General features: G+C 67.2%; 2 protein-coding genes across 3 annotated transcripts in view; both read left to right on the forward strand.

The window, feature by feature from the left end:
* NACAD (NAC alpha domain containing) overlaps positions 1–8,648 on the forward strand; it is a gene marked incomplete at its 5' end in the record, with an annotated part of 10,631 nt that extends 1,983 nt beyond the window's left edge. Inside the window, 8 exons of the mRNA XM_084260711.1 lie at positions 654–5,093; positions 5,985–6,224; positions 6,325–6,413; positions 6,515–6,598; positions 7,799–7,945; positions 8,046–8,177; positions 8,265–8,387; positions 8,491–8,648. Of these exons, the coding sequence (XP_084116837.1) occupies positions 654–5,093; positions 5,985–6,224; positions 6,325–6,413; positions 6,515–6,598; positions 7,799–7,945; positions 8,046–8,177; positions 8,265–8,387; positions 8,491–8,505 (5,270 nt within the window). The 3' untranslated portion in view covers positions 8,506–8,648. The remainder of the gene's footprint in view (positions 1–653; positions 5,094–5,984; positions 6,225–6,324; positions 6,414–6,514; positions 6,599–7,798; positions 7,946–8,045; positions 8,178–8,264; positions 8,388–8,490) is intronic.
* Positions 8,649–9,605: 957 nt separating this feature from the next.
* On the forward strand, positions 9,606–11,412 carry LOC311205573 (uncharacterized protein; the record flags this gene model as incomplete). Of its 2 annotated transcripts, XR_014618157.1 has the most annotated exons (3): positions 9,606–11,143; positions 11,174–11,265; positions 11,296–11,412. XR_014618157.1 is itself a non-coding variant. In XM_084280026.1 (2 exons), one exon carries the CDS (start codon positions 10,157–10,159, stop codon positions 11,252–11,254), a length of 1,098 nt encoding a protein of 365 aa, XP_084136152.1. In that variant the 3' UTR covers positions 11,255–11,265; positions 11,296–11,412. The 2 variants fall into 2 exon arrangements, 1 of the variants encoding a protein (XP_084136152.1); XM_084280026.1 differs by having other exon boundaries at positions 10,157–11,265.
* Between the last annotated feature and the right edge of the window lie 18 nt (positions 11,413–11,430).

Consider the following 11,430-nt stretch of genomic DNA (forward strand, 5'->3'; position numbering starts at 1 on the left):
GCTCAGGGCACTGAGGTGGGGGGAGGGTCCCCTTTCTCTCTGCAGCCCCCCCCCATATGGGGCATCTCAGGGTACTGAGGGGGGGTCTCCTCTCTTTCCACAGTACCTCCCCCCTCTGATATGGGGCATCTCACAGGCTCAGGGTACTGAGGGGGGGGGTCCCTCTCTCTCTGCAGCCCCCTCCCCCCCATATGGGCCACCTTAGGGGACTGAGGGGGGGGTCCCTCTCTCTCCACAGCCCCCTCCCCCCTTATGGGGCACCTCAGGGGCTCAAGGTACTGAGGGGGGTGTCCCTCTCTCTCTGCAGCCCCCTCCCCCCCATATGGGGCACCTTAGGGGACTGAGGGGGGGGTCCCTCTCTCTCCACAGCCCCCTCCCCCCCAATATGGGGCATCTCAGGGGCTCAGGGTACTGAGGGGGGGGTCCCTCTCTCTCTCTGCAGCCCCCTCCCCCCCATATGGGGCACCTCAGGGGACTAAGGGGGGGGTCTCCTCTCTCTCCACAGCCCCCTCCCCCCATATGGGGCATCTCAGGGGCTGAGGGTACTGGGGGGGGGGGGTGTGTGGGGTGTGTTCCTCTCTCTCTGCAGTCCCCGTCCCCCCCCCCATGGGACATCTCAGGGCACTGAGGGGGGGTCTCCTCTCTCTCCACAGCCCCCCCGGCAGCCTCAGGCCCCCCACCGATGCCCACCAAGGAGGAAGCCCGCCCGCAGCCCGAGGGGGCCAGCTGCGACCCCGGCCCCCCCGCCGCCACCCCCCCAGGAGAGGCCTGTCGCCCCCCCCCACCCGCAGACCCCCTGGACACCCGCATCGTCATGGGGGAGGAGACGCGCTCCCCCGCCACCCCTGAGCTCCGGGGGGGCTCCCCCCCGCCCGCCGTGCCTTGTCCCTTCCCTGCTCCCACCAAAGACCCCCCCCACCGCCAGGCAGCTGAGCCCCCCCCCGGCAGACCCCCCGCCACCTCCCTGGACCCCGAGCTCTTCTTCACCGCCCCCTCCACCCCCATTCGGGTCGGGGGGTCCCGGCTGCCCCCCCCCTCCGAGGAGCAGACGGATGGGGAGAGCGAGGGGCTCTGCTCCCCCCCTACATCCCCCTCTGGCTCCTACATGACGGCTGAGGGGGGTAGTTGGGGCTCCTCTGGCACCGCCAGCACCTCCCCCTCCTGCTCCCCTAATCTGGTGGCCGAGGCCGAAGGCCTGGTGGAGGCCGAAGTGATGGCGGCGCTGCCGGCCTGCCTGGAGCATCCCCCTGCCTTCACCCCGCCGTCTCCTGAGGAGGAGGAAGATGAGGATGACGACGATGGGCCCTTTGTCCCACCTGAGGATGAGGATGGGCAGACACCAGAGGAGGAGGAGGATGAGGAGTGGGAGATGTCTGGGGCTGGGGGGCTGCGGGACGCAGGCCTCATCCCGGCGGCGCTGCTGCCCTTCCGCGGCAGCCTCCTCTTCCAGGCCGAGGCGGTGGAGATCACCCCCCTGCCCCCCGGCGCGGCCCCCCTGCCCCTCTGCGGCGAGGAGGACGACGAGGAGGACGAGGAGGAGGAGGAAGAAGAGGAAGAGGAGGAGGAGGAGGAGGAAGGCGGCAGCACCTCGGCCTCCTTCCTGCGCTCGCTGTCGGAGACGTCCATCACCGAGGGGGTGGACGAGTCCTTCGCCTTCCGCGACGACACCTCGGCCTCCTCCGACTCGGCGGCCTACGACGGCGAGGAGGACGAGCGGCTCTACGGCACGGAGCGCCATGCTGTGGGGGCCGAGGGGGCCGCCCCCTCCCCCGGGCCCGGCGCCGCTGCCCGTGGGGGCATCGAGCTCCATCTTCACGCTGGGACGGCAGCGACAGGCCCCGGTTCCCCCCGGCGCCGCCACGGCGAGGAGCCGGCCCGCGCGGCCTACGGCGTCCACGGGGAAGATGGCGGCACTGAGACCCCCCTGGAGCCCTGTGGAGAAGGAGATGTGGAGCTGGACAGCGAGGCCTTCCTCACCTCCTCCTCTTCCTCCTCGGAGCTGGGTGAGGCCTCAGCCCTGGAGCCTGGTGTCCCCGGGGGGTCCTCCCTACTGGAGCCCCCCCAGGAGGTGATAGTGGGCGCTGAGGAGGAGCTGGTGCTGAGGGATGAGTCCAGGATGGAGCTGGTGGTGAGCGGACACATCCCCCAGCCCCCCGGCCCCTGCGCTGGGGACCCCCAAACCGACAGGCTGGGGGGCAGTGACGTGGCCCCGGCCAACGGGGAGGCCCGGGGCAGCCATGGGAGTGACGGCGATGATGATGGTGATGATGGTGATGGTGGTGACAGCAGCCATGAGCTGGGGGCCAGGAGAATGGGAAGCACTGAGCCAGGAGTCACTGATGGCCATGATGAGATGGGCACCGCGGCCACCGACACGGCACCGTCGGTGACACCCAGACTGCAGGATGAGGTGGACACTGTGACCACTGACACGGCACCGTCGGTGACACCCAGACTGCAGGATGAGGTGGACACTGTGACCACTGACACGGCACCGTCGGTGACACCGAGTCCACAGGATGAGTCAGACACAGACCTGGCACCGTCGGTGACACCCAGTCTGCAGGATGAGGCTGGCACTGCAACCACTGACCTGGCACTGTCGGTGACACCGAGTCTGCAGGAGGAGTTGGGCACTGTGACCACTGACCTGGCACCGTCATTGACACCCAGTCTGCAGGATGAGGCTGGCACCATGACCACCAACACAGCACCATTGGTGACACCCAGTCTGCAGGATGAGGAGATGGACACCGTGACCACCGACACGGCACTATTGGTGACACCAAGTCTGCAGGATGAGGTAGACACCGTGACCACTGACATGGCACCGTCACTGACACCCAGACTGCAGGATGAGGTGGACACTGTGACCACTGACCTGGCACTGTCGGTGACACCGAGTCTGCAGGATGAGTTGGGCACCGCGGCCACCGACACGGCACCATCACTGACACCAGGTCTGCAGGGTGAGGCTGGCACCGTGACCACCGACACGGCACCGTTGGTGACACCCAGTCTGCAGGGTGAGGCTGGCACCGTGACCACCGACACGGCACCGTTGGTGACACCCAGTCTGCAGGATGAGGTGGACACTGTGACCACTGACACGGCACCGTCGGTGGCACCAAGTCCACAGGATGAGTCAGACACAGACCTGGCGCCATCGGTGACACCGAGCCCACCGGAGGAGCCAGACACCGTGGCCACCGTCCCTGAGCCAGCGCTGGTGGTGACACCGGGTGTGATGGATGAGCCAGACACCATGGCCACCAGCCTGGTGCCATCGGAGCCACCCAGCCCACCCAGTGAGCCGGACACTGTGGCCACTGACCTGGCACCATTGGTGACACCCAGCCCACCCAGTGAGCCGGACACTGTGGCCACCAACCTGGTGCCACCCAGCTTGCCAGAGGACTTGGACACCACAGCCACCGACCTGGCACCATCGGTGCCACCCAGCCCATCCAATGAGCTGGACACTGCGGCCACCGACCCTGACCTGGTGCCACCAGTGCCACCCAGCCCGCCGGATGAGCTGGCCACCGTGGCCACCGACCTGGTGCCATCGGTGCCACCGAGTCTGCTGGATGAGCAGGATGAGCAGGATGCTGCAGCCACTGACCTTGAGCTGGGGGCAGCGGTGTCACCCATCCCATCGGATGCTGCAGCCACCGACCTTGAGGACCTTGAGCCAGAGGCAGTGGTGTCACCCATCCCATCGGATGCTGCAGCCACTGATCTGGAGCCAGGGGCAGTGGTGTCACCCATCCCATTGGATGCTGCAGCCACCGACCTTGAGCTGGGGGCAGCGGTGTCACCCATCCCATCGGATGCTGCAGCCACCAACGTTGAGCTGGTGGCAGTGGTGTCACCCATCCCATTGGATGCTGCAGCCACCGACCTGGAGCCGGTGGCACCGGCGACACCCATCCCACCAGCCCCTGTGGCCACCGCCCTGGAGCTGGTGAGCTCCATCCCCCTGGATGCTGCAGCCCCCGACCTGGAGCCGGTGCCCGTGAGTCCCCGCAGTGTCCCCACGCCGTGTCCCCTCCCCCAGGATGAGTGTCCCCCTGGCACTGAGCAGCCACCAGCCGCTCCGTCACCGCGGCAGCCGGTGCCCGTCTGCCCCCCGGGGCGGGGGTCCCTGGAGCAGCCCCCCAGCGAAGCCCCTGAGGGCTGGGGTGCCCCCACAGCCTCCTCTGAGGAGTCCTCCTGCTCCCACACCGACTCCAGCAGCTTCACCGCCCCTGAGGACAGCGCGGGGGGGGCAGCTGCCCCCCCCAGACCCCCGACTTCCAACGAGGAGGAAGAGGAGGATGCTGAGGATGCTGCAGGCCGCTGCCTGGCTCCCTGCCTGCCCACCTCTCCCCCTCCCACCCCTCCTGCTGCTGCTGCTGCTGCTGCCCCCCCCTTGGTTTTCACCGCCTCGGAGCGGGAGGTGTATGTGGGGGCCCCCCCAGCCCCCCTGGAACTGCTCCAACCACCCGGTGCCTTTTTGGAGAGGGGGGAGGCCTGGCAGGGCTGGGAGGACCGGCAGCAGGTCACAGCCATGTTAAGGGGCTCTTTTGGGGACCTGCCCCCCCCTCGCCCCCTCCCCAGGCCCAGCGAGCCCCCCGAGGTGCCGGCAGAGCCCCCCCTGAGCCCTGACCAGGGGATGGAGGAGCCCCCGAGCCCTCGGCCGGGCGATGAGCCCCCCGGCCAGACTGCAGGGGAAACTGATGCCAAAGTTTGGGGGGTTGCTGACCCCCCCAGCCCCTCCAGAGAGCCCCCAGCCCCCCCCAGGCAGCAGGAGGAAGATGAGGGGATGGTGGGGGCCGCATCCAGCCCTCAGCTCGCTCTGGATGCTGGTGGTGAGAGGGATGCTCAGCCGGAGCCCCCCTTGGAGCCAGCTGGGGAAGCGGCCCCCCCTGAGCCCCCCAGCCCCCCGCCAGCGCCCCCCCTCCCTCTGCTCCCCAAATTCAGCCAAGTGCCTCCCCTTGCTGCTGCGGCGCCGGGGCCGGACCTGGCCCGTGGCCCCCAGGACCCCTCAGGGCTCCCCGCTGGCGAGGAGCGTCCGTCTGTCCTGCCGCCCTCCAGGAAGCACCTCGAGGGTAAGAGACACCCCCACACCCCAAATCCCCCCCTCCCTGCACCCCTTTCCCAGGGGGTTGAGTGGGGTGGGGGGTGGGCATTGGGATCCCCTTGGCGGTCCTGGGGTGGGGGGAAGGGGCTGAGCCCCCTGGGGTCAACCTAATGGGGGGGATTTTGGGGAGGGGGGGCCCCCCACCCAGCTCAGTACCCCCCTCATACCACAGCCACCCCCTGCTGCTGTGGGGTAGCGTGTGGGGCTGGGGTGGGTGTCACTGGGTGGGGTGCTGGGGGTGCCCTTTGGGGTGTCTTTTGGGGGGGGGGGTGGTGCTGAGCCACCCATGCTCGGTCTCATGGAGGGGGTTTTGGGGAGGATGGGGGGGGCCCCACCAGCTCAGCCCCCCTCCCCCTGCTACTGTGGGGCATCGTGTGGGACCTGGGTGGGCATCAGCCAGTGATGGGGTGCTCAGGGTGCCCTTTAGGGGTGGGGGAGCTGCAGGGTGGGTGATGGGGCTGAGCCAGAGGGGGTTTTGGGGAGGATTGGGGGGGGGGAGGGGGGTGTCCCACCACCTCAGCCCCCCCCCTGTACCACAGCCACCCCCCCCTACAGTGGGGCATCACTGGGTGGAGTGCTGGGGGTGCCCTTTGTGGGTGGGGGGGTGATGATGGGGCTGAGCCAGAGGGGGTTTTGGGGAGGATTGGGGGGAAGGGGCTACCAGCTCAGGCTGCCCCCCCCAGCCCCCCCGACTACTGTGGGGTATCGTGTGGGACCTGGGTAGGCATCACCCACTGATGGGGTGCTGGGGGTGCCCTGTGGGGTTGGGGTGTGATGATGGGGCTGAGCCAGAGGGGGATTTTGGAGAGGATGGGGAGGTGCTGAGCTGCTGGAGACCCCCCCCCATCCCCTCCCCCAGCCCCCCAGCCCTCCCACCACAAGGAGAAGGAGCCCCGTGGGCGCCAGGCCGGGCCGGGCAGCCGGGGACCCCCCCGGGGGTCCCTCCAGTCGGAGTCCAGCTCGTCCAGCGAGGCGGAGGCGCCGTCCCCATCCCCGTCCCCCTGCCCCGAGCTCCAGCGGCTCCGGGACGCCGCCGGCATCGCCCTGCGCCAGGACAAGCAGCCCCCGGCCCCCCGCCGCTGTCAGGCCAACCACAAAGGTGGGGAGGGGGGAAAAGCCCTGGGGGCAGCCCCCCTAATGGTTTTGGGGGGGTACCTGTCTCATTTTACCCCCCCTGTCCCTCCCCATCCCGTCTGTAGGGTCGTGTAACGAGTCGGAGAGTAACGATGAGTCCATCCCGGAGCTGGAGGAGCCGGAGGGAGCGGAGCCGCCGCCGGCCCAGACTCAGGTGGGTGGGGAGGAGGGGAGGGGGTTTGGGGGGGTTTTGGGGGGATCCCATGGGTGGTGGGGGCTGCCCTCATCCCCCCACCCCATCCTTGTGTCTGGCAGGCGCAGCTCACCCACTCGCTGGGCACCGGGGAGGAGACGGTCAGCAAGGCCAAGCAGAGCAGGAGTGAGAAGAAGGCCAGGAAGGTGGGATGGGACCCCCCAGGGGGGTCTGGGGGGGTCACACAGGGGTTTGGGGGGTCACACAGGGGTTTGGGGGGGTTCCTGTGTCACTTGGCATCCCCATCCTAAGGTTAAGGGGGGTTTAGCCCTGGGTCTGCCCTCTGGGAGGGGTCTGGGTCATGTTGGGGGTGATCCACAGTGGGGGGGTCCCCAATTTTGGTGTGTGGGGGCAACCTGGCTGTGCTGGGGATGAAAACAGGGGGGTTAGGGTGTCTTGGGGGGGGGTGTGTGGTTAGGGTGTCGGGGGAGGGGGGAGGGGGGGAGGTTTAAGGGTATCTTTGGGGTGGTGGTGGGGGGGAGGTTTAAGGGTGTCTTTGGGGTGGGGGGGAGGTTTAAGGGTGTCTTGGGTGGGGGGGGAGGTTTAAGGGTGTCTTGGGGGGGGGGAGGTTTAAGGGTGTCTTGGGGGGGGAGGAGGTTTAAGGGGGTCTTTTGGGGGGGGAGGAGGTTTAAGGGGGTCTTTGGGGGGGGGAAGGTTTAAGGGTGTTTTTTGGGGGGGGGAGGAGGTTTAAGGGGGTCTTTGGGGGGGTGAGGGAGGTTTAAGGGTGTCTTTTGGGGGGGGAGGGGGGAGGTTTAAGGGGGTCTTTTGGGGGGGGAGGTTTAAGGGGGTCTTTTGGGGGGGGGAAGGTTTAAGGGCGTCTTTGGGGGGGGAGGAGGTTTAAGGGCGTCTTTGGGGGGGGAGGAGGTTTAAGGGCGTCTTTGGGGGGGAGGGGAGGTTTAAGGGGGTCTTTGGGGGGGGGAGGTTTAAGGGCGTCTTGGGGGGGGAGGTTTAAGGGCGTCTTGGCGGGGGGGAGGTTTAAGGGCGTCTTGGGGGGGGGGAGGTTTAAGGGCGTCTTGGGGGGGGGAGGTTTAAGGGGGTCTTTGGGGGGGGGAGGTTTAAGGGCGTCTTGGGGGGGGGGGAGGTTTAAGGGCGTCTTGGGGGGGGGGGGAGGTTTAAGGGCGTCTTGGGGGGGGGGGGAGGTTTAAGGGCGTCTTGGGGGGGGGGGGGAGGTTTAAGGGCGTCTTGGGGGGGGGGGAGGTTTAAGGGCGTCTTTGGGGGGGAGGGGGGGAGGTTTAAGGGCGTCTTGGGGGGGGGGGAGGTTTAAGGGTGCCTTTTGGGGGGGGGCTATGGGGTCACCCTGTGTGTGGGGTGTGTCCTCCCCCAAACCTGCCCCCCCCCCTCCCCAGGCCATGTCCAAGCTGGGGCTGAGGCAGATCCACGGCGTCACCCGCATCACCATCCGCAAGTCCAAGAACATCCTGTTTGTCATCACCAAGCCCGACGTCTTCAAGAGCCCCGCGTCCGACATCTACATCGTCTTCGGGGAGGCCAAGGTTGGGGGGGGGGAGGGGGTGTACAGGGGGGTTGTGGGGGCACAGAGGGGGTGTCCCAGCCTTTGGGATGGGGGGCTGACCGCATCCTCCCCCCTCCCAGATTGAGGACCTGTCCCAACAAGTGCACAAGGCAGCGGCTGAGAAGTTCAAGGTGCCCATGGAGCACTCGCCCCTCATCACGGAGACGGCGCCCAGCCTCACCATCAAGGAGGAGAGTGAGGAGGAGGAGGAGGTGGGTGAAGGGGGGGGAAAAGAAGGGGGGGGGAAGGTCTGGAGGAGATTTTTGGGGGGTTTTACGATGCTGTGACCCCCTCCCCAGGTGGATGAGACGGGGCTGGAGGTGAGGGACATCGAGCTGGTGATGGCCCAGGCCAACGTCTCGCGCCCCAAAGCCGTGCGGGCGCTTCGGCACAACAACAACGACATCGTCAACGCCATCATGGTGAGTGATGGGGGGTGGGGGCTGCAAGTTGGGACACCCCTGATTTAGCAGGGGGGGGTCTCAACCCCCTTTGGGTGCTGATGCTCTGCTCTCCCTCCCACAGGAGCTGACCATGTAGCGGCCGGGGGTGTCCCGGCCCCCCCCCTTCCTCTGTATAGATGCACAGTTACTCCCTGCCCCCCCCCCCCTTCTTCCTCCTCCCCCCGCCCCATCATCCTTCCTCTCCCCCCTCATCCTCCTCAGCATCCCCAACGCTCAATAAACAGCCTCATGTATCACTTGGATCGCACCCCGTCTCCCCTCCTGGTGATTTTGGGGGGGTGAGGGGGGGTCCCCCCTATCCCAGGGCTCCTCCCGGGAGGGGTTTTGGGGGAGGGGGTGGCTCCCAGTGGGGGTTGTAACTGGGTTGGGGGTGCAGCGGGGTCTTGGGGTGCTCCCAAAGCTTCTGGGTGACAGGGTTTTGTCCCCCTGCTTGGTTAATTCAGAGGGGGCTTAACCAAGCTGGGCTTAACCAAGCTGGGCTTAACCAAGCTGAGTTTAACCAAGCTGGGCTTGGGGAGCAAAGATCATCCAGCCCCCCCCGCCCACCCTAAGGGGTGCAGCGGGGTCTTGGGGTGCTCCCAAAGCTGTTGGGCATCAGGGCTTTGCCCCCCCTTTGTTAATTCAGAGAGGGTTTAACAAAGTCAGGCTTAACAAAGCCGGGTTTGGGGAGTAAATACCATCCAGCCCCCTCATACACCCCAAGGGGTGCAGCGGGGTCTTGGGGTGCTCCCAAAGCTTCTGGGCAACAGGGCTCTGTCCCCCCTGCATTGTTAAACCCTCCCCTGAATTAACAAAGCCATGCTTAACCAAGCCAGGCTTAACAAAGCCAGGCTTGGGGAGTAAGTATCATCCAGCCCCCCCCCACTACCCACCTCAAGGGGTGCAGCAGGGTCTAGGGGTGCTCCCAAAACTGTCAGGCATCGGGGTTTGTCCCCCCCTTTGTTAATTCAGAGGGGGTTTAACCAAGCCAGGCTTAACCAAGCCGGGTTTAACCAAGCCAGGTTTAACCAAGCTGCGTTCCCAGAACAAGCTGGGGGAGGGGGGCAGGTTTTTTCCAAAGGTCTTTAATCCACGTGTGCGAATCCGGAACGCGAACATCAAACAAGGCACTAAGAACCCCCCAAAATGCCCCCCCCTGCCCCCCCCAAACCCGGGACCCCCCCCATAGATGCCCCCTCTGGGGTTTGGGGAGGAGTAACTTGGTCCTGCAGTTTGGGGGGGGGGGGGCTGGGACCCTCATCTTGCCCCCCACCCCGTGGCAGGAGGGGGAATCTTGCTGCTTCTCCAGTGAGGTTTGGGCCTGGGGGGGGTGGGGGGGGCTTTGGGACTCCCCCCTCTACCCCATGAAACCTCCTGGGCTGGAGGGAGAAGGGGGTGCTGGCGGATGGAGGGGTGCCTGCTGCAGCCCCCCCCCCCCCCCCCCCCCCCGACACCCCCAGGAGCTGCACACTGGGGTATGTCACCCCTAAAGTCCTGGGGAAGGGGGGTGGGGGGGCTGTGGCCCCCCTGGGAGGGGGGGGGTGTCCTCAGCTGAACAGAAGGGTGCTGAGGGCCGGTGGCTGCGATCCTGGGGTGGGGGTGAAGGCTGCTCCCCAAATCACCCTGCCAGACCCCCCCTCAGCAGCCCCCCAGCCTGGGGTGCTGCCTGTGCTGTCCCTCCCCCATCCTTCCTCCTGGCTGCAGCTCTAGGGGTAAGTGGGGACCCCCCTTTTTGGGGGGGGCACCTCATGCCTCCTGGGAGGCTCCAGCAGCCGGTGGTGCAGGTGAGTGTCACACGTGTCCCCCCCACCTTGCTGGGGTGGCTCTGGGATCACCTCTCATGGCACTTGGGGGGGGGGGGTGGGGGGTCCTGGCAGCCCCCCCATGACCTGTCAGCACCCCCACCCCTGGGCTGGGTGTTGGGGAGCACCATGGGGTCCCCCAAACTTGGGAGGGGGGGGGGGGGGGCGGGGGGATGGGGATGGAGGAGTCCTGGTGCTGGGCAGGAAGGTGACACGCTGGCAGCTGCCCCCCGGCAGCCACAGGGCATCTGGGGAAGGGGGGGGGGTGTCCTGTTCCCCTGCCCCCTCCCCAGATTCCTGAGAGGAGCTGGGGTGGGGTGGGGGGGTCACAGCAGCCTGAAGCCACCACAGCAGCAGCAGCTCCTCCTGTGGAGCTGGAAGGGCTGGAGAGGGTGGGGAACAGGCTTAAATAATTCACATTGTGGTAGAACCTCACGGGGAGGAGGAGGAGGAGGAGGAGGAGGAGGAGGAGGAAGAGCAGTTCCAGGGGGGATCCCATGTGCAAAACGCTGTAAACCAGGCAGAGGGGTGGCCCCAGCTCCTGTCCCCAGCCTTGCTTGGTGCCAGAACCAAAGCTGCAGGGGGGTGGTGGGGGGCAGAGGGGCTCCTGCCCTGCTGTCTTCATGCCATGGTGGGGAGGGGCCACCGGGTCCCCCCAAGGTGGAGGAGGGACCACCAGGTCAGTGGGAGGGACCACTGGGTCCCCCCAAGGTGGAGGAGGGACCCCCCAGGTCAGTGGGAGGGACCACCGGGTCCCCCCAAGGTGGAGAAGGGACCCCCAGGTCAGTGGGAGGGACCACCGGGTCCCCCCAAGGTGGAGGAGGGACCCCCAGGTCAGTGGGTAGGACCCCAGGTCCCCCCAAGGTGGAGGAGGGACCCCCAGGTCAGTGGGAAGGACCCCAGGTCCCCCCAGGATGGTGGAGGGACCACCAGGTCCCCCCAAGGTGGAGGAGGGACCCCCAGGTCACTGGGAGCCACTCCAGTGGCTGGAGGCTGGTGGTGCTGGGGGGCTCCTGCCCTGGTGTCTTCATGCCAAGGTGGTGAGGGGCCACCAGGTCCCCCCAGGGTGGTGGAAGGGCCACCAGGTCCCCCCAGGGTGGTGGAGGGACCCCAGGTCCTCAGAAACCACTCCAGTAACTGGAGGCTGGTGCTGGGGGGCTCCTGCCCTGCTGTCCTCACGCCCCCCAAGGCTGGAGGCTCCCCCAGTTCCCTGGGCACAG

Source organism: Gallinula chloropus (assembly GCF_964237585.1).
Source record: "Gallinula chloropus genome assembly, chromosome: 2".
NCBI lineage: Eukaryota > Metazoa > Chordata > Aves > Gruiformes > Rallidae > Gallinula > Gallinula chloropus.